Here is a 23,459-nt window from a genome sequence, read left to right on the forward strand (position 1 = left end):
CTAACTGTACTGTAGTCTGTTAGGTGTGCAATAGCATTATATCTAAAAAACAATGTACATACCTTAATTAAAAAGTACTTTATTGCAAAAAAATGCTAATCATCATCTGGCAACATAGGGTTGCCACAAATCTTCAATTTGTAAAGAACCACAATATCTGTGAAGTACAATAACATGAAGCACAATAAAACAAGGTATACCTCTACTCAGCTCTGCCATATTAGTGTGAAAGCAGCCCTAGACAATATGTAAATGAATGGGCATGGGTGGTTCCAGTAAAAGTTTATTTACAAAAACAGGCAGCTGGCTGGATTTGGCCCACTAGCTGTAATTTGTTGACCTCAATCTAGATCATTCCAGAAGCAGACTGGTCTATTCTATCCATAAAGTCCTGTACATCTGGTGCTTGACTACCATCATCAGAGGTCCTCCTCTGATAGTATTTGAATATCTATTCTAAATGATATAAAAGTCCTATTTCTTATGACAGTTTGGGACTTCATGAATCTTACCAAAAAAACCCATTGATTGTTGCTCAGTGCATATAGGGGAAGAAATGGGAGAGGGGTGGGGATGAGTGGGGTTCATGGAAGACACTATTCCCAAAACAGAAAAAGTAAATCAGAAAAGACATCTACCTGTAAGCTCCTTCCATGAAAATGAAGCCAGAGAACTTGAAGCAGCTGTGGGAGGAAGAGCTGGGGTTAAGAGTATCGCAAATACACCTTTGTACCAAAACATGAAATACACAGAAATTTAGTCACACTGTTACAGCCATTCATGCTGTTCCCCAAACAGAAATAAAACAAAGAAAGCAAGCCACCTCACATCTATTCTAACTTACCAAAAAGGTATTTCATAGCTAATGTCCAACATAAAGTAAACCTAAGAAATTCCCACACAAATATGTTTAGGGTGTAAACATTTATATTTATATGATAAGGACAATTTTAGGCATGAACTTAAAGGGGCATTCATTATTTGAAGTGACTGTTTCTGGTATTTTGTTTTCCTTTGAACGTTATCTTATTGCTTCTGTTGGAGCTTCTGTTGAGCCTAACTTGTTAATGAGAAAGAATAAGACATTGTTGATGTTAGTTTGACAGAAATATACAATGACCTACATTCAAAAGCATACACACACACACACACACACACACACACACACACACACACACACATCCCTTCACATTCCTATAGGTTTTTAGTACTTGCACACCTTGATAGGCAAGAGTGAGACATAGTTGGGAGCTGTGACTAGGTGAATGGGAGGAAGCAGAGTATGGAGAGACAGATATTAGAATGTCACAGAAATGGGCAGCAAGTGAGTGGTCTGTTGAAGATAAGCAGTTTCTATTCCCCATAACTAAACATTCCTTGGAGTTCAGGAATCAGCCACATAGGGAAGGACTCCAGAAATCTTCACTCTTTACTCTTTTGTGCTGTCTCCTGTGAAAATCTGTGGTTACAGTAAAGGAAGAGACTTAAGAGTCTTTTATGATTATAGATGCTTTGGGGACTATGGAGAACTTTATAAAAGATGCCTCTTCACAAAATTGCGGAGAGATTATTAATGGGTAAATTCTGTATCCATGTAATACCTTAATATACATATACCTATACACATACAACACAATTTTAAAGATTCAGAAAAATCCCACAGTCCATGAGGAGAAGTAGGGGAAAGAGAATGAACAAGAATACCTAGATTATACCCTCTTTTACCTCATTCAGTTACTCACCTTTCTGTTCAGACAATAAGCTCCAGGTGCAAGCAGGTTCCATATCTTTTCGTTTCTTTTGACTGTTCATCCTGGCAAATCAAGAAGACTGTAACCCAAAACAGAAATGATGACTGTAAGGCCTGGTGGAAGCCCAGAGTAAAAAAGTAACTCAAGAAAGACTTCTCAAAGCATCACAGAGCTGGGGAAGAGAGAAGGCCCAGTAACCAAGTAGAGAGCTAGCATGGGACTAGGAGATCACAGGAAGATAGACCCAAATCAACAGTCTTCAGCTTGAAGGGAAAAAAAAAAAAACCAAAACTAAAGAGAGGATAGAATGTCCACAGACTTTTGAAGAGTACAAATACGGGAAATGTCAAATTGAGCTCTAAAATAGTATACCTCTAATGTTTGTGGTCAAGATAAGGAAGAATGACTGTGTCCTTCTACTACACAGTCAATTTGGTACCACTGGTAAAGGGAGAATTCTAAGACCACAGATTAGAATACTGTGGTATAAGAGAAACAGTCTAGAGAGTCAGGAGATCCAAGCCCTAGTTCCATTTCTATAACTATCTACCTATGGACCTTGAGTAAGATTATTCTACTTTCTGAATCTGTTTTATTATTTTCAAAATGGTGGAGAGAATGTTAGCCCAGGTTTCTTTCCAGGTTGAACATTGTAAGATCAGTGGTCCTGAGTCCCAGTTGCACATTAGAATTACCTTCACACCACCTTCCAGAATTTGTCTTCTTTGTTACAATATTACTTATCAATTTCTAACACACTTGATTATTTTCTTATGAGTTAGGTTTATTATTCACTTTCAGTATTTCCCCCTTAAATTGAATTCTTGGCCTCAATTCTCAGCCCTTGTCATGAATTTGGCAGGTCCACACCAAAGAAGTGGCATTTATTTTCCCACCTCTTATCTTTGAGCTCAGCTTTGAAACTTGCTCTGGGTAATGGAGTATACACAGATGTGACTCAAGTAAGGGCCTGATATGTGCTTGCACAGTTGTACATGCCCCCTCTTGTGATTTTGCCACTGGCATGAGATGAGCCATGAGAGAAACAAGCCCCGGTAGTCCACTCGTCCAAGGATGAGAAATACATGCAGTAGAGCCACCCCAGTTTACTCATAGTCCTGCAGCAAGAAAAATAGAGTCACCCCAGCCCGAATGAGAATTGCCCAACAGAACCCTGCCTAATCAGCTGAGTCCCAGCTGGCCTCCAGATCGGTGAGAATAAGTGCTTAATTCTTAACTTCTCATGCCACTGAGATTTTGTGGTTGTTGTTATGTATGGTTGTGGCAATAGCTAACTAATACATCTTGCTAGAGAGTAAATGCCTAGAAAGTGTCTGACATAGAGAAGACATTCATTAAATGTTCATTGAATAAATTGAATAGATGAGTAAAATCTTAAAAATAATACAGTGCCTAGTCTGCATTCCTCATCAATTAAATCAGAATCTTTGATGATGAGGTTTGGCATCGACTTTTTTTTAAGTTCCCAAGGTGATTTGAATACGCAGCCAGGGAAAAAAGCCACTGTTCTAAGAATTAGTTATTTTTGATAGAGAGTATTGGTGAAACACACAGGCTTTGGAATCAAACAGATGTGTTCAGGCCCTGACTCTACCACTTACTATATGACAACCACGGAATCAACATCTCTAAGCCTCAGTTTCCTCAACTATTAAATAGGGATAACAACAGTTTATAACAACAGTTGATCACAACCTTTCTTAAAAGGTTATTATGAGGATTAAATGAAGTATGCATATGAAGTATTCAGTACACTACATGGTACACAGTAAGGGCTCAATAATCCTAAACTATAGCTAATGTTGGCATTGCTGTATCATTTGATAGAGAGTAAAAATGTCTGAACTCAGATAGACCTTACTTAAATTCCATTTCCACTGCTTTCTAGCAAGATGACTTTGAGTAAAGTTACTTAAACTCCTGAGACTACAGTAACCCATCTGTAAAATTTGGTGATAATAATAACTACTTCATTATTTTGTTGTGAGGATTAAGTAAGATGACACACATAAAACTCTTAGCAGAGGACCAAGTGCAGTATAAATAATGTTAGAGAAAAATAAGTTGGCATTTATTATAACTGACAGAAAGAAGTTACATTCTATTAAAATCTCCACATAACAACTTCTTATGAGACAGTGTTCCCAGCACAGTGTTATATTCCCACATCCTGGGTTCTTTTCCCAGTCACTAGGAATAGCATGTCCTCTAAAAAGTAGAAAAAATTCTCTAGTTACAAATTACTCCAGTAAGCACTCCTGCCCTCAGGTAATGGAGCTGGAGGGGTACATGGTCACTCACTCTCTTCCTAGGCAATCTCTATGATGCCCATGATTTCAATCATTCCTTACAACTCCTAATTGTTTATCCCAGTCTAGTCCTCTTCTCTCAGATCCAGATTTATTCATCTAAAGGCTTACTCAACATCTCCACTTAGATGCTGACACCTCTCTTTTTCTTACCTCTGTCGGTAACTACTGTTTGGTTTGTCCAGCATTCTTTCACTGATCTTGGTTTTGATAAGATATCCCATATGTCTTAATGGAATAATCAGATTCTCTGTGCCTGAATTTTAAAACCTGAGTGGGGACTATAGAGACTGAGGTTCTGATACCCAAATGCCCCAAGCTTCCTTAGTTCCTGACCTCCCTGAAACCTTGTTTTTGAGCACTTCATGTAGTTTCAAGTAACTCCAGTATCCTTCCAAAAATCTCTATTTTTGCTCAAGTTAAGTTATTCAGAATCAATTTCTATTGCCTGCAACTAAAGAACTCTGACATAGAATTATACCAGAAACACTAACAACAAACTATCAGAAAGAGAAATTAAGAAAACAATCCTGTTCACAGTTGCTTCAAAAAGAATAAAATACCTGGGAATAAGTCTACCTAAGGAGATAAAAGACATGTACTCAGGAAACTATAAGACATTGATTAAACTGAAGATGACACAAAGAGATGGAAAGATATACTGCACTCATGGATTGGAAAAATTAATATTGTTAAAATGACCATATTGCCCAAAGCAATCTACAGATTCACTGCAATCCCTATCAAAATACCAATGGCATTTTTCACAGAACAAATATTCTAAAATTTGTGTGGCAATACAAAAGATCCCAATTAGCTAAAATAATCTTGAGAAAGAAAAACAAAACATAAAGTATCATGCTACCTGATCTCAAACTATACTACAAAGCAGTAATCAAAGCAGTAATCAAAACAGTATGGTACTGGCACAAAAACAGACACAGATCAATTGAATACAATAGACAGCCCAGAAATGAACCCACATTTATATGGGCACTTAATCTACAACAAAGGAGGCAAAAATAAACAATGGGGAAAACACAGCTTCTTCAATAAATGGTGTTGGGAAAACTGGACAACTACATGCAAAAGAATCAAACTGGACTACTTTCTCACACCATATACAAAAATAAACTCAAAATAGATTGAAGACTTAAATGTAAGACCTGAAACCATAAAACTTCTAGAAGAAAACATAGGCAGTACACTCTTTGATATCAGTCTTAGCAATATTTTTTGGATATGTCTCCTCAAGCAAAAGAAACAAGAGCAAGAATCAGCAAATGGGACTACATCAAACTAAAAAGCTTTTACACAGTGAAGGGAACTATCAACAAAATGAAAAGGCCACCCGCTGAATGGGAGACAATATTTGCAAATGATATATCCTATAGGCGGTAAATATCCAAAATATACAAAGAACTCATAAAACTCAACATCAAAAAAACAAACAACCCAATTAAAAAATGGTCAGAGGGGCTTCCCTGGTGGCGCAGTGGTTGAGAGTCTGCCTGCCAATTCAGGGGACACGGGTTTGTGCCCCGGTCCGGGAGGATCCCACATGCCGTGGAGCGGCTGGGCCCGTGAGCCGTGGCCTCTGAGCCTGCGCGTCCGGAGCCTGTGCTCCTCAACGGGAGAGGCCACAGCAGTGAGAGGCCCACATCCCACAAAAAAAAAAAAAAAAAAAAAAAAAATGGTCAGAGGAACCGAATAGCCTTTTTTCCAAAGAAGACATACAGATGGCCGACAAGAACAAGAAAAGATGCTCAATATCACTAATCATTAAAGAAATACAAATGAAAACCACAATGAGATATCACCTCACACCTGTCAGAATGGCTATTATCTAAAAGACAGTAACAAGTGTTGGTAAGGATATGGAGAAAAGGGAACTCTTGTGCACTGTTGGTGAGAATGTAAATTGGTGCAGCCACTATGGAAAACAGTATGGAGATTCCTCAAAAACTTAGAAATAGAACTACCATAAAATCCAGCAATTCCACTTATGGGTATTTATCTGAAGAAAATGAAAACATTAATTAGAAAATACATAAACAACACTATGTTCATCACAGCACTAGTTTTTTAAAACTTTTATTGGAGTACAGTTGATTAACAATGTTGTGTTAGTTTCAGGTGTACAGCAAAGTGAATCAGTTATACATATACATATAACCACTCTTTTTATTTTTTAAAAAATTTTTTTTCCAGTTCTTTATTTTTAAAAAATTTTTTAACATCTTTACTGGAGTATAATTGCTTTAAAATGGTGTGTTAGCTTCTGCTTTATAACAAAGTGAATCAGCTATACATATACATATATTCCCATATCTCCTCCCTCCTGCATCTCCCTCCCACCTTCCTTATCCCACTCCTCTAGGTATCCACTCTTTTTTAGACTCTTTTTCCATATAGGCCATTATAGAGTATTGAGTTCTCTGTGCTATATAGTAGGTCTGTATTCATTATCTATTTTATATATAGTAGTGTGTATATGTCAGTCCCAATCTTCCAATTTATCCCTCCCCCACACCTTACCCCCTGGTAATCATAAGTTTGTTTTCTACATCTGTAACTCTATTTCTGTTTTGTAGATAAGTTCATTTGTACCCTCTTTTTAGATTCCACATATAAGTGATATCATATGATATTTGTCTTTCTCTAACTTACTTCACTCAGTATGACAATCCCTAGGTCCATCCATGTTGCTGCAAATGGCATTATTTTGTTCTTTTTTATGGCTGAGTAATATTCCATTGTATATATATACCGCATCTTCTTTATCCATTCCTCTGTTGATGGACATTTAGGTTGCTTACATATCCTGGCTATTGTAAACAGTGCTGTAATGAACACTGGGGTGCATGTATATTTTCAATTTATGGTTTTCTCCAGATATATGCCCAGGAGTGGGATTGCTGGATCATATGGTAGCTCTGTTTTTAGTTTTTTAAGGAACCTCCATACTGTTCTCCATAGTGGCTGTACCAGTTTACATTCCCACCAACAGTGTAGGATGGTTCCCTTTTCTCCACACCCTCTCCAGCATTTATTGTTTGTAGATTTTTTGATGATCGCCATTCTGACTGGTATGAGGTGATATCTCATTGTAGTTTTGATTTGCATTTCTCTAATAATTAGTGATGTTGAGTATCTTTCCATGTGCTTTTTAGCCATCTGTATATCTTCTTTGGAGAAATGTCTACTTAGATCGTCCACCCATTTGTTGATTGGGTTTTTTTTTGATATTGCATTGCAGCATTATTTATAATAGCCAAGATATGGAAGGAACCTAAGTTCCCATTGATAGATGAATATATATATATATATATATATATATATATATATATATATATATATATATATATATAATGGAACATTACTCAGCCATGAAATCTTGCCATTTGCAACAACATGGATGGACCTAGAGTGTATTATATTAAGCAAAATAAGTCAGACAGATAAAGACAAATACCACATAATCTCACTTATATGTGTAATCTAAAAAACAAAATGAATTAACAAGCATAATTAAACAGAAACAGAGTCATAGATACAGAGAACAAACAGGTGGTAGCCAGATTGGAGGAGACTGGGGGAGGAGAGAAATAAGTGAGGGAGATCAAGAGGTACAAACTTTTAGTTACAAAGTAAATGAGTCACAGTATGGGGAATATACTCAATAATTATGTAATATCTTTGTATGGTAACAGATGACAACTAGACTTACAGTGACATTTTGAAATGTATAGAAATATTGAATCACTATCTTGTGTACCAGAAACTAACATAGTGTTGTAGGTTAATTATACTTCCAAAACAAACAAAGAAACAAACTCCTAGAAAAAGAAATCAGATTTGTGACCACCAGAGGTGGGGAGGGGGGAATTAGGTGAAGGCAGTCAAAAGGTACAAACTTCCAGTTATAAGATAAATTAAGTACTATGGATGTAAAATACAGCATGATGAAGATAATTAACACTGCTGTATAAAAGTTGTTAAGAGAGTAAATCCTAAGAGTTCTCATCACCAGGAAAAAATATTTTTTTCTATTTCTTTAATGTTGTACCTATATGAGACGACATAATCATTTCATGATATATGTAAGTCATATCACTATGCTGTACATCTTAAACTTACACAGTGCTGTATATCAATTATATCTCAAAAAAACTAGAAAAAAAAGAAATTAAAAAGAAAAATAAATTATCAGAGAGTGAGTTACAGTCAACAGACCTTTAGGGATCTATGGGGGTATTATTTTATAACTGGTTATTAGACCCAGTTAGAGTAAAAGGCTGTGAGATGGCCCAAATTCCACGATGGGAAAGTAGTATCCATTGTACTAGGAGTTCCACTAGAATATATGGAATCGTTATGCAAAGTACCAAAAGGTGTTCTCTTCAAGAAGACAAATCAAAGTAAGTAATTCAGTCTCCTCCAAGCAGCTGAATTACAAAATGGTAAAATGGTGCTTCTTTCTCTGGGATAGGGGAGCACCAAGCTAGGGAACACAGGTTAGAGAGCAGGGTATGGGCTAATTTCAGTCCCCCTTTACACCCTTGGCTGTGTGCCTTTTCAGTCAACAAACTGTACAACTTTTCATGGTGACTCGACATGGTATGCATGCTGCCAAAAACGGGATAAAGAAATGCTACAAATCTCACCTCCAGGCCTAAAATGAGACTCTGGTTTTTTTTAATTGAGATATAATTCACATATCATAAAACTCACCCTTTTAAAGTGTGCAATTCATTGCTTTGTAGTACATTCACAAAGTTTTGCAACCATCACCACTATCCAATTCCAGAACATTTTCATCACCCCAAAACGAAATGCTGTACTCATTAAGCAGACACTCCCCATTCTCCCCCAACCCCAGCCTCTGGCAACCAAAATTCTACTTTATGTCTCTAAGGATTTGCCTATTCTGGACATTTCATATAAATGGAATCATACAATATGTGTCCTTTTGTGTCTGGCTTCTTTTCTTAGCATAATGTTTTCAAGGTTCATCCATGTTGTAGCATGTATCAGTTCTTCATTCCTTTTTATAACTGAATAAGAATCTATTTCACATCCACTGGAATGGCTGTAATTTAAAACATGAAAAATGGCAAGAATGTGGAAAAATTAGAACACTCATACATTGCCAGTGGGAATATAAAATGGTGCAGCCACTATGGAAAAGTTCAGCAGCTCCTCAATAAGTTAAACACAGGATTACCATGTGATCCAGAAATTTTACTCCTAGGTGTATACCCCAAACAATTGAAAACAGGTATTTAAACAAAAATTTGTACAAGAATAGTCACAGCATCACTATACTAAATAGCAAAAAAGGTGGGAACAACCCCAATATCCATCAACTGATGAACTGAATAAACAAAATGTGGTATATACTTACAGTGGAATACTATCCAGCCATAAAAAGGAACAAGGTACCTGGGGCATGCTATAACATGGATGAGCCATGAAAACATTACGCTACATGAAGGAAGCCAGACACGAAATTCCATTTATATGAAATGTACATAATAGACAAATTCATAGAGAAAGAAAGTAGATTAGTGGTTGCCAGGGGTTCGGGGAAAAGGGGAAGTGGTAGTGACTGCTAATGGTTATGGGATTCTGTTTGAAGTGTTGGAAACATTCTGGAATTAGATAGTGGTGATGGTTACAGAGCATTGTGAATATACTGAAAATAACTAAATTGTATACTTTAAAAGGGTGGGTTTTATGGTACATGAATAAAATCAAACAGATCAATTTAATAAAAGCTATAAACTAAACTTGTGGTAATCATTTTGCAAAATATACATGTATCAAGTCATTATGTTATACACCTAAAACCAAAACAGTGTTATATGTCAATTATAACTCAATTAAAAAATACAAAAAATCAATTGTAAAAGTAGGAAAAAATCAATGAAAAATGCAATTATAGAAGAAAATGAGAAAGTGGAAACAACCCAAACGTCATCAACGGATGAATGGATAAACAAAATGTGGTCTAGACATACAACACATTATTCAGCCTTTAAAGGGAAGAAAATTCTGAAACATGCTACATGGATTAAATTTGAAAACATTATGCAAAGAGAAAAAAGCCAGGCACAAAATAAAAAATATTATATGATTCTATTTATATGAAGTATATAGAATAGTCAAATTCATAGACTCAGAAAGTATAATGGTGGTTACCAGGGTCTGAGGGGAGAGGGTAATGGGGAGTTATTGTTTAATGGGTATAGAGTTTCAGTTTGGGAAGATGAAAAACTTTTGGAGGTGGCTAGTGGTGATGCTTGGATAACAATATAATGTACTTAATGCCACTGAATTTTGCACATAAAAGTGACTAAAGTGAGCTCTACCCACCACCAGTCCCTCCCATCAGGAAACTTGCACAAGCCTCTTAAATAGCCACATCCACCAGAGGGCAGACAGCAGAAGCAAGAAGAACTACAATCCTGCAGCCTGTGGAACAAAAACCACATTCACAGAAAGATAGACAAGATGAAAGGCAGAGGGCTATGTACCAGATGAAGGAACAAGATAAAACCCCAGAAAAACAACTAAATGAAGTGGAGATAAGCAACCTTCCAGAAAATGAATTCAGAATAACGATAGTGAAGATGATCCAGGACCTTGGAAAAAGAATGGAGGCAGGGCTTCCCTGGTGGCGCAGTGGTTGAGAATCCACCTGCCGATGTAGGGGACACGGGTTCGTGCCCCAGTCTGGGAAGATCCCACATGCCGCGGAGCAGCTGGGCCCGTGAGCCATGGCTGCTGAGCCTGCACGTCTGGAGCCTGTGCTCCGCAACGGGAGAGGCCACAAAAGTGAGAGGCCCACGTACCACAAAAAAAAAAAAAAAAAGAATGGAGGCAAAGATCGAGAAGATGCAAGAAATGTTTAACAAAGACCTAGAAGAATTAAAGAACAAACAAACAGAGATGAAAAATACAGTAACTGAAATGAAAACTACACTAGAAGAAATCAATAGCAGATTAACTGAGGCAAAAGAACGGATAAATGACCTGGAAGACAGAATGGTGGAATTCACTGCTGTGGAACAGAATAAAGAGAAAAGAATGAAAAGAAATGAAGACAGCCTAAGAGACCTCTGGGACAACATTAAACACACCAACATTCGCATTATAGGGGTCCCAGAAGGAGAAGAGAGAGAGAAAGAACCAGAGAAAATATTTGAAGAGATTAGAGTCGAAAATTTCCCTAACAGGGGAAAGGAAATAGCCACCCAAGTCCAGGAAGTGCAGAGAGTCCCATATAGGATAAACCCAAGGAGAAACACACCAAGACACATAGTAATCAAATTGGCAAAAATTAAACACAAAGAAAAATTATTGAAAGCAGCAAGGGAAAAATGACAAATAACATACAGGGAAACTCCCATAAGGTTAACAGTTGATTTCTCAGCAGAAACTCTACAAGCCAGAAGGGAGTGGCATGATATATTTAAAGTGATGAAAGGGAAGAACCTACAACCAACATTACTCTACATGGCAAGGATCTCATTCAGATTTGATAGAAAAATCAAAAGCTTTACAGACAAGCCAAAGATAAGAGAATTCACCACCACCAAACCAGCTCTACAACAAATGCTAAAGGAACTTCTCTAAGTGGGAAACACAAGAGAAGTAAAGGAGCTACAAAAACAAACCCAAAACAATTAAGAAAATGGTCATAGGAACATACATTTGATAATTACCTTAAATGTGAATGGATTAAATGATCCAACCAAATGACACAGGCTTGCTGAATGGTTACAAAAACAAGACCCATATATATGCTGTCTACAAGAGACCCACTTCAGACCTAGGGACACATACAGACTGAAAGTGAGGGGATGGAAAAAGATATTCCATGCAAATGGAAATCAAAAGAAAGCTGGAGTAGCAATACTCATATCAGATAAAATAGACTTTAAAATAAAGAATGCTACAAGAGACACAGAAGGACCCTACAAAATGATCAATGGGTCAATCCAAGAAGATATAACAATTACAAATATATATGCACCAACATAGGAGATCCACAATACATAAGCAACTGCTAACAGCTGTAAAAGAGGAAATCGACAGTAACACAATAATAGTGGGGGACTTTAACACCTCCCTTACACCAATGGACAGATCATCCAAAATGAAAATAAATAAGGAAACAGAAGCTTTAAATGACACAATAAAGCAGATAGATTTGATTGATATTTATACGACATTCCATCCAAAAACAGCAGATTACACTTTCTTCTCAACTGCACACGGAACATCCTCCAGGATAGAACACATCTTGGGTCACAAATCAAGCCTCAGTAAATTTAAGAAAATTGAAATCATATCAAGCATCTTTTCTGACCATGACGCTATGAGATTAGAAATCAATTACAGGGGGAAAAAACGTAAAAAACACAAACACATGGAGGCTAAACAATACGTTACTAAATAACCAAGAGATCACTGAAGAAATCAAAGAGGAAATCAATAAATACCTAGAGACAAGTGACAATGAAAACACGACGATCCAAAACCTATGGGATGCAGCAAAAGTCATTCTACGAGGGAAGTTTATAGTTATACAAGCCTACCTAAAGAAACAAGTAAAATCTCAAATAAACAATTGAACCTTACACCTGAAGGAGCTAGAGAAACAAGAACAAACAAAACCCAAAGTTAGCAGAAGGAAAGAAATCATAAAGATCAGAGCAGAAATAAATGAAAGAGAAATGAAGGAAGCAATAGCAAAAATCAATAAAACAAAAAGCTGGTTCTTTGAGAATATAAACAAAATTGATAAACCATTAGCCAGATTCATCAAGAAAAAGAGGGAGAGGACTCAATTCAATAAAATTAGAAATGGAAAAGGAGAAGTTACAACACACCCTGCAGAAATACAAAGCATCCTAAGAGATTACTACCAGCAACTGTATGCCAATAAAATGGACAACCTGGAAGAAATGGACAAATTCTTAGAAAGGTATAACATTCCAAGACTGAACCAGGAAGAAATAGAAAATATGAACAGACCAATCACAAGTAATGAAATTGAAGCTGTGATTAAAAATCTTCCAACACACAAAAGTCCAGGACCAGATGGCTTCACAGGTGAATTCTATCAAACATTTAGAGAAGAGCTAACACCCATCCTTCTCAAACTGTTCCAAAAAATTGCAGAAGGAGGAACACTCCCAAACTCATTCTATGAGGGCACCATCACCCTGATACCAAAACCAAACAAAGATACTACAAAAAAAGAAAATTACAGACCAATATCACTGATGAATATAGATGCAAAAATCCTCACCAAAATACTAGCAAACAGAATCCAACAACACATTAAAAGGATCATACACCATGATCAAGTGGAATTTATCCCAGGAATGCAAGGATTCTTCAATATATGCAAATCAATCAATGTGATACGCCATATTAACAAACTGAAGAATAAAAACCATATGATCATCTCAATAGATGCAGAAAAAGCTTTTGACAAAACTCAACACCCATTTATGGTAAAAACTCTCCAGAAAGTGGGAATACAGGGAACCTCCCACAACATAATAAAGGCAATATATGACAAACCCACAGCAAACATCATTCTCAATGGTGAAAAACTGAAAGCATTTCCTCTAAGATCAGGAACAAGACAAGGATGTCCACTCTCAACACTATTATTCAACATAGTTTTGGAAGCCCTAGCCAGGGCAATAAGAGAAGAAAAAGAAATAAAAGCAATACAAATTGGAAAAGAAGAAGTAAAACTGTCACTGTCTGCAGATGACATGATACTATATATAGAGAATCCTAAAGATGCCACCAGAAGACTACTAGAGCTTATCAATGAATTTGGTAAAGTAGCAGGATACAAAATTAATGCACAGAAATCTCTTGCATTCCTATACACTAATGATGAAAAATCTGAAAGAGAAATTAAGAAATCACTCCCATTTACCATTGTAACAAAAAGAATAAAATACCTAGGAATAAATCTACCTAAGGAGACAAAAGACCTGTATGCGGAAAACTATAAGACACTGATGAAAGAAATTAAAGATGATACAAACAGGTGGAGAGATATACCATGTTCTTGGATTGGAAGAATCAACATTGTGAAAATGACTATACTACCCAAAGCAATCTACAGATTCAATGCAATCCCTATCAAATTACCAATGGCTTTTTTTACGAAACTAGAACAAAAAATCTTAAAATTTGTATGGAGACACGAAAGACCCCGAATAGCCAAAGCAGTCTTGAGGGAAATAAACGGAGCTGGAGGAATCAGACTCCCTAACTTCAGACTATACTATAAAGCTATAGTAATGAAGACAATATGGTATGGGCACAAAAACAGAAACATAGATCAATGGAAGAAGATAGAAATACCAGAGATAAACCCACGCACCTATGGTCAACTAATCTATGACAAAGGAGCCAAGGATATACAATGGAGAAAAGACAGTGTCTTCAATAAGTGGTGCTGGGAAAACTGGACAGCTACATGTAAAAGAATGAAATTAGAACACTCCCTAACACCATACACAAAAATAAACTCAAAATGGATTAGAGACCTAAATGTAAGACCAGACACTATAAAACTCTTAGAGGAAAACATGGGAAGAACACTCTTTGACATAAATCACAGCAAGATCTTTTTTGGTCCACCTCCTAGAGTAATGGAAATAAAAACAAAAATAAACAAATGGGACCTAATGAAACTTCAAAGCTTTTTCACAGCAAAGGAAATCATAAACAAGAGCAAAAGACAACCCTCAGAATGGGAGAAAATATTTGCAAATGAATCAACGGACAAAGGATTAATTTCCAAAATATATAAACAGGTCATTCAGCTCAATATTAAAGAAACAAACAACCCAATCCAAAAATGGGCAGAAGACCTAAATAGACATTTCTCGAAAGAAGATGTACAAATGGCCAAGAAGCACATCTACTCAACATCACTAATTATTAGAGAAATGGAAATCAAAACCACAATGAGGTATCACCTCACACCAGTTAGAATGGGCAGCATCAGAAAATCTACAAACAACAAATGCTGGAGAGGATGTGGAGAAAAGGGAACCCTCTTGCACTGTTGGTGGGAATGTAAATTGATACAGCCACTATGGAGAACAGTATGGAGGTTCCTTAAAAAACTACAAATAGAATTACCATATGATCCAGCAATCCCACTACTGGGCATATACCCAGAGAAAACCATAATTCAAAAAGAGTCATGTACCAAAATGTTCATTGCAGCACTATTTACAATAGCCAGGTCATGGAAGCAACCTAAATGCCCATCGACAGAAAAATGGATAAAGAAGATGTGGCACATATATACAATGGAATATTACTCAGCCATAAAAAGAAACGAAACTGAGTTATTTGTAGTGAGGTGGATGGACCTGGAGTCTGTCATACAGAGTGAAGTAAGTCAGAAGGAGAAAAACAAATACCATATACTAACACATATATATGGAATCTAAGGAAAAAAAACAGGTCATGAAGAGCCTAGGTGTAGGATGGGAATAAAACACAGACCTACTAGAGCATGTACTTGAGGATATGGGGAGGGGGAAGGGTAAGCTGTGATGAAGTGAGAGAGTGGCATGGACATATATACACTACCAAACGTAAAATAGCTAGCTAGTGGGAAGCAGCCGCATGGCACAGGGAGATCAGCTGGGTGGTTTGTGATCACATAGAGGGGTGGGATAGGGAGGGTGGGAGGGAGGGAGACACAAGAGGGAAGAGATATGGGAACATATGTATATGTATAACTGATTCACTTTGTTGTAAAGCAGAAACTAACACACCATTGTAAAGTGATTATACTCCAATAAAGATGTTAAAAAAAGATTCTATTTGGGTATGATCATTTGATTTTAAAATCCATACTAAAATCCATATTAAAAAGTAAATATGCAAGAATAACACAAAATTGAAGAAAAAGGATGACTTTCCATGTCAGATATCAAACGTTATAAAACTGTAGAAATTTAAAGTGTGGTATGAATGGAAGTATAAAGAAGTGGATCAGTAGAACCAAATAAAGAATTCTGAAACAAACTTAAATATGCGTTAAGAATCTAGTATTGATTAAAGGTAGCATTTAGAAGTGAGTAGAGAAAGGAAAGAGGGAGGCATGTAGAAGGATATACATTGCAGCACATTTTATATTAGCAAAAAACTTAGAGATAATCATGACAATGGGGAAATGGCTAAATGAATTAGAGCACATCTGTTCTGTAGAATTCTCCAAAACAGTGAAAAAGAACAAGTTAGATTTACATGTACTAACATGAAAAGTTCTCAGACATTATGTCGGGTGAAAATTAGCAAGTAGCGGAACAATACATATAAGCATGATAAAATATATATATATATATATATATATATATATATTTAACATCTTTACTGGTGTATAAATAATTTACATTTTTAAATAACACTAAATAATACTATATATATATATATATATATATATATATATATATAGTGTGTGTGTGTGTGTGTGTGAGAGAGAGAGAGAGAAAGAGAGAGAGAGAGAGAGAGAAAAGGTCTGGAGGAAGCTAAGTCCAACAGTGAGTAGGGAAGAAGAGAATCAGGGAGGAAATCAATGACAACTAAAGGAGGTTTTAGCCTTCCCTGTAACATTCTAATCCTCTGAAAGAAAAATGTATTTGTGTGTCAATTGTGTAATTAAGTCAATAAATAAGAAATTTTAAAGCTGCATAATGATATGAGTAAATTATATATGGTATAAGGACTTATTTTATTCATATAAATGCATGGAAAGGTGATTGTAAGGATACTCACCAAACTGGTGACAATTAGTTTATTCTTTGTTTTGCTTTTTATGGGGGGTGGGGGTAGAAGTAACAACTATAGAGGGAGCAGAAAAGGCAAGTTTCAAGATTTACTATCTCTACACCTGTGTACTGTTTCAATCTTTTACCATGAAAATATACTTATATATTATTGAGTAATTAAAAAATAAAGACATGGAAAAAGTCAAAGACACTGTTAAGTGGAAAAAGCTAGTTGCTATATTACATACATAATTCTATATATAGAATAATGTATACATCTATTGTATTATGTATGTGTACATATGTATTCTAATGCATAGAAAGAAAAATACAAATTGGACTTTCACAATTTATATACTTGTGTTGTTTGATTATTTTGTTCCAATGAGCATATAGTTGTGCATTACTTAAGAAATGCTATGGTAATCATTTTGCAATATATAAACATATCAAACCATTATGTTTGCAATATATAAACATATCAAATCATTATGTTGTCATGTACATCTTAAACTGTACAATGTTATACATCAATTATATTTTAATAAAACTGAGGTGGGAGGAAGAAACATAGAAATACAGATAAATCTAGGACTTCCCTGCTGGTGCAGTGGTTAAGAATCTGCCTGCCAATGCAGGGGACATGGGTTCAAGCCCTGGTCCGGGAAGATCCCACATGCCGTGGAGCAACTAAGCCTGTTCGCCACAACTACTGAGCCTGCGTGCCACAACTACTGAAGCCCACATGCCTAGAGCCCGTGCTCTGCAACAAGAGAAGCCACTGCAATGAGAAGCCTGCGCACCGCAACAGAGTAGCCCCCGCTTGCCGCAACTAGAGAAAGCCTGTGTGCAGCAAATAAAACCCAACACAGCCAAAAATAAATGTATTTTTGAAAAAGAAACAAATACAGATAAATCATGTCATTCACCTAATCAAAACCCTTTAGTAGGAGTATTCCCAATGCTCCTAGGATAAAGTCCAAAATAATTAAGGGGCCCTGCCATCCAGTCTCAGCTCCCAACACTCTCCCCCTTGCTTAATGTGCTCTAGCCACAGGAGACACCTTTCAGTACTTCAAGTCCCTTGCACATGTTCTAGCTTCAGGTCTCTGCACATGATGTTTGTTTCCTCTATATGGAACACTTCCTCCATTCATCCCTCCTCTATCTCCTTGTACCCCAGCTGATCCTTCAGTTCTCATCACTTCTTTAGGAGAGTCTTTCCTGACATTCCAGACAGTCAGGTCCTCCTGTTATAAGTACTTATAGAACGCTTACTTTTCCTTCATAGCTCTTATCTCAATTTGCAGTTTTCTACTTCTAGGTGGGATCATTAATGTCTGTTATCACTCCTACTAGACTGTAAGCTCCATGAGAGCAGGATGGAGCAGGGTGCAGTTGGGATCTGAAAGAGATCTGTCTGACACCAAGGTCTGCGCTCCGAACCAGCAGGTTACTTTGTAGCTCAGAGGGAATGATAACTCTGACTGCAACAGGGAAAATGAACGGGAGGGAAGCAGGCCGAGTGTGAAGGCTAGGCGACCAAGGCAGCAATCTAGGTGAGAGTTGATGGTGGACTAAGCCTTATCTCTCGGAACATCACAAAAGATTCAAACTAAAAGCCCACTTACTTCAGGCGTGTGACTTTACAGGATGGATCTGGTGGGCTTTGGCTGAGGATGGCACAACTAGGTGTGCCTAGAAGAGACCAAAAAGAAAACCAGCAGTTTAATACATTCTTTCAGGATACAATTTCTACTTTAACTTATCTACTTACTTACTTATTTATATTTATACTTAAGGTATGATGACATTCATTAAATGCTTCCATTTGCTGGGAATTTATTATAGTCTTATTTACACTTCCAACCACGCTGTGAGCTACTCTCCCATTTTACAAATGAGGAAAGTGAGGTGCAGAAAGATGAGGGAAATTGCTTCACATCCCACAGTTAGTTAATGATAAAGACGGAATCAGAACCCCAATCCGCTGCTCTCCTAGTCACTTACCCAGCAAAGGACCAACCTTAGAGCCGCACTCCCCACACTACACCCAGGCCGTGGAGACACTTGCGGGTGCGGGGATCCGAGGACGCACTGCGCTCCGACCTGAGGACCTGAGCAAGGGCAGGGAGCTGACCAGCACGTCTGAGGCCGGTGCCCAGATCTGGGCTGACCAGCCGGCCGGCTCATGGGACCCGGTTGCCAGGCCTGGCGCCCCGGCTGGATGGGGAAAGCCCCGGAGCGGGCGTACCCTGGGGAGCGACCCCGTTTCATACACCCACTCTGAGGGCGCCACCTCCGAAAGGCACGGTGACATGGCCTGGAAGCCACCAAACCCAGGACGGGTCCGCAGAGAAAGGAGGCAACAGCTCGGTCACCTGTTCCGTTCCCCCGTCACAGAATCACAAGACCCAGTGGCGAATACCTAAGTCACCTATTTGGGTTTTCTGCCCGACTTCAGCCACAGTCTGGGGTCTACGGATGGCCTTCCTTGGGCCCAGGAACCACCATGTGCTTTTGTTTGGGTTTTTGTTTTTGTTTTTCCTTTTTGAGGAGATGATCGATACTTTTCCTTAGAATTTCAAACGGGTCACGTCCACCCTCCACCCCACCCTTCAAAAAATAAAAAAGTTAAGAATGCTGACTCGGAGCTGTCAGCCAGAGATGCTGTGATATCTTTACCTCAATCCCGCAAGCTCGCGGTGTCAGTCCCCACCCCCGGCGTCCCTCAGCATTCCTTTCTGTTCTCTCCTCCCCCCCACGCACGCCTACACGCACGCACCCCACACGCACGGCGCCCCACACGCACGCACCCCCCCATGGACGCGCCGCACGCACGCGCTAAGGTTCTCCACACACAGCCCCATAAATTGCTGCAACCAGGCGCGTCCTCCCGCGCCTCTCCGCGCAGACGCGTGTTCCCCAAGTCCTGCGCCTCGACCCCCCCCGCCCCTCCACACATGCATTCTCTAGAGCCTCTCCCATCTCCTCTTTCCAGGGCGGGCTTTCCTCGGGGGTTGGCGGCCCGGCCCTCCCCGCCCCCCCAGCTTCGCGGGCAGCGAGGTACCTCCCCGGCGCGCTGAGCTCACCCTGCACGAGCCTGCAGCAGGCCAGTCCAACTGGGCCGCCGCTTCCCTCCTCGCATCCCAGGAGACACCGGGCGGGGTGTGGCACCTCTCACGCTCGGCCACCGGGGCCTTCGGACTACAGGGAAGCCAGTCGCTCAGCCGGAGGGAACTCCCTCGATTTCCTGTCCCTCCCAACGGAGTGGGCGCTGGGGGTAGGGTGGTGCGGCGGGAGGCGTTTCTCGTCCTCGCTGAGAAAAGCGCTCACCTGGTTCCCAAAGCCAGTTTGCCCTTCCTCTCCTTCCAGCCAGAGGGAAGGGAGAGCCAAGGTCTTGGGGCGGAGAAGGGGAAATGACTCAGAGAGGAGGCGTCTCAGAGGGAGGGGCCGGCCTGGAAAGGGGGGGGGGGCATTGGGGAGCGGGAGGGAAAGGGGAGGAAAAAAGAGGATGGGAAAACCGCGGCGGGAGAGGTTTCGAGGGTGTCTAGTGCAGTCCTCGGAATCCTGCCTGGTCAACCCCGAATCCAGGAGCCAATAGGCTGGATCTTTTCCTAGGTGCTGGGCCGTGACTCCTTTACCCCGCGCCAAAAGCAGCCAGAGCCAAGACCCTTGCTAGCAGCTACCGAGCACCACGGAATCTTCTGAGCTGGGCGAGGGCACAGGAATTAACTCTTCGTGTCCTTTGGAGTCAATACTAGTAGTCTTTACCTCATAGTGTTACTGGGAGAATTAAATTAGTTACTACATCTCAAGTGCTTAGAATAGTGTCAGGGACACTGTAAGAAATCAATCAGTGATAGCTCCTATTATTACAAAGGTATTCATTGTTGGTGGTCTGTCTCACCTCTAGATTGTGAGTCTCATGAGGGCAGAGACAATGTATTTTCTTTATCACCGAACTACAGCACCTGACACAAAGCAGCTATTAATAAATTATTTGTTGAGTTAATGAATAAATGGGTGATTGAATGATAACTTGGACTAGTGGCTATGCGAAGGTCCTCTCTGCCACGTAAGGGGTACATTTGTGGAAGTTTGAGGAAGAAGGGCTATGATTGGGAAAGGTGGCACATAGGACTCCTGTTGATTGCTATATCAAGTGACCTGCTCTGCCCTTGGAAAATGGAATGTCTTTGGCAGTTTCCTACATGGACTACTGTCAGACAGCTGACCTGAAATTTGAAACTGAGCTGTGGCTAGCTACATCAGTATTTGCATCGTGTACAGTTAGTAAGTAAAGAAGGACGGGGGAGAGGGCTGAAGTGGAAAACTCAAAAATAATGGTGGCAAATGTTAAGTGGGGGAGATTGGTTGGGGGGAGCTCTGAATGAATCTAAGTGTGTTTGGAGTAGTATAGTGACCCCAAAAGGAAATCTGATAGTGGTCCTAAAGTGACAGTAATGTTATCCACCTTTCTGTTCTAGTCATAGGGTTCCTGATGATCTGCCCTCATGTCCCAACATTCTTGGGGTAGGTATGCAGATTAGACTCCTAACACTACATTCACTAAACTTGCATTTATGGAAATTAATACTGTTAGAGCTGGAAGGGACCTTAGAAATTACTCATACATTTCAATTCAGAGTTGAAAAACTAAGAGCCAGGAATGGATAGCAAAGGACTTGGGCTTTGGGATTCTCTGGCCTTGGTACTGAATCTTTCAGGGCCTGAATTTGTTGTGTGTCCCATTATTCCTTTAATTCTTGCCCCACCCTATCCCAAACCCCGAAGATACTGAATGAAAGGACATAAATAGAAGGTCAGCAGAAAGGAGGGAGAAAGGAAGTTCCTCAACAGACTCTGACTTTACTTCCTTTTTTCCCCCTCCAGGGAAGGTACCTGGGCCTTCAGCTAACTGCTATAGAACAACAGCTCCACCATGGTACCCTGGAAACTGCGTTACCCACAGAAACCCCGCAGGCAAAGTCTTGAACCACAGCTAATGTGAGCCTTGGCAAAATGCCTGTGATCCTCCCAGAGAACAAGAAGATAGGAGGCTTGCAAGAAGTTGCTTCAGGGCCATCTCCCACTCACCTCTGTATCTCTCCTCTCCCCTGGGAAACTGTCAAGAGACAGTTTTTCATCGCCTCCCACCTGCTGAGATCTGATGAGATAAGAGTCTTCCTGACTCATCCCACTCAGAAGAGAGCTACAGACTATAAAGTCATTTAGTTGAAGTTGGCTTCGGAGCAACTGGATATCCCATAACTACCATTGCAGTCCTCTGGCCCCTTTTGTTTCAGTGTAATTCTTTTTGGTTCTTGGGATACGAACCACTAGGAGCAGGAAACTTTGACTACTTTTCCTTTCACTCATGAAATAAAAAGCTGTTTGACTCTGAACGTGATTTGTTGTATCTTTTTGTTTGTTTTGCGGTAAGCGGGCCTCTCACTGTTGTGGCCTCTCCCATTGCGGAGCACAGGCTCCAGACATGCAGGCCCAGCGGCCATGGCTCACGGGCCCAGCCGTTCCGCGGCATGTGGTATCTTCCCAGACTGGGGCACAAACCCGTGTGCCCTGCATCGGCAGGCGGACTCTCAACCACTGCGCCACCAGGGAAGCCCAATTCATTGTTTCTTTACCTGCTAAATGAGTTAGGCCTTGGACTCACCTTGCCTTGTGTACTTGCTGCTTGCTGTGAATTTCACATTTCTGGTATATCACAGCACCCTCCCTTATCACTGAGGGAGTTGTGCTGAACAAAATGATATGTACATCATAATGGCCTTTTCCTGCCACTGTACATTGGGAGAATCAGCCCAAATTCCATGTTTCTGGGACTTCCAATCTGGCGGGAGGAGTCACAGATCCTCTTTGCCATCTATGCACAAGTAGAGGGGGCATTTACATTCTGTTATTTGAAAGACTCCTCTTGGCCCAAATTATGTTCCCAACAGGCTTGCCAGAGCATTGTTAGCTGACCCTTTCCAAACCTGAAAATCTGAAGCTTGCCCCACCCCAGTCACCCCTAGGTTAGACAACAAAAGCATTGCCTCTGGAAGGTCCTTGTTAACATTTTCTTGTTTTGGCTGTGTTGGGTCTTTGTTGCTGCACGTGGGCTTCTCATTGCGGTGGCTTCTCTTGTTGTGGAGCATGGGCTCTAGAGCGCAGGCTCGGTAGTTGTGGCGCACAGGCTTAGTTGCTCCGCGGCACGTGGGATCTTCCCGGACCAGTGATCGAACCCATGTCCCCTGCATTGGCAGGTGGATTCTTAACCACTGAGCCACCAGGGAAGTCCGAGATGTGAATTTTGCCCATGCCCTTCCATTTACACATTACTGATGGCTAATATATTAATTCTTCTAACTGTTCCCTTTGAAAGAGACTGGCCATAAAGAACAATAGTCTGTTAACCAAGAGGGAGTTGTGGGAATGCTGGAGCAGAGATACATGCCTGAGAGGAATTATATAAGTGGTGGTGTGGAGTTCACCTAAGACAAACCTCACAATATATGAGGTGGCCCATTTGTCATTCTGCT

At 39.7% G+C, this 23,459-nt stretch overlaps 1 protein-coding gene and 1 long non-coding RNA gene across 7 annotated transcripts in view; one reads left to right on the forward strand and one right to left on the reverse strand.

Moving 5' to 3' along the window:
- The window catches only part of LOC131748946 (NACHT, LRR and PYD domains-containing protein 12-like), a 41,930-nt gene extending 21,624 nt beyond the window's left edge, over positions 1-20,306 (reverse strand). The window contains exons 1-4 of one of the 6 annotated variants that reach the window (XM_059051331.2): positions 20,007-20,306; positions 18,546-18,612; positions 1,743-1,830; positions 639-683 (exon numbers count right to left, since the gene is read on the reverse strand). In XM_059051331.2, coding sequence (XP_058907314.1) covers positions 639-683; positions 1,743-1,812 — 115 coding nt within the window. In that variant the 5' untranslated portion in view covers positions 1,813-1,830; positions 18,546-18,612; positions 20,007-20,306. Of the gene's footprint in view, positions 1-638; positions 684-1,742; positions 1,831-18,545; positions 18,613-19,599; positions 19,664-20,006 lie in introns of those variants that run through there. The other 5 variants (XM_067023249.1, XM_059051332.2, XM_059051334.2 and 2 more) reach the window with 5 other exon arrangements.
- Positions 19,771-22,326, forward strand: LOC136793396 (uncharacterized). The gene is made up of 3 exons (XR_010838582.1): positions 19,771-21,210; positions 21,405-21,450; positions 21,811-22,326. It is a non-coding gene; the product is annotated as an uncharacterized lncRNA (long non-coding RNA).
- The last annotated feature ends 1,133 nt before the right edge of the window (positions 22,327-23,459 follow it).

Source organism: Kogia breviceps, chromosome X (genome assembly GCF_026419965.1).
Source record: "Kogia breviceps isolate mKogBre1 chromosome X, mKogBre1 haplotype 1, whole genome shotgun sequence".
In the NCBI taxonomy this organism is placed as follows: Eukaryota; Metazoa; Chordata; class Mammalia; order Artiodactyla; family Physeteridae; genus Kogia; species Kogia breviceps.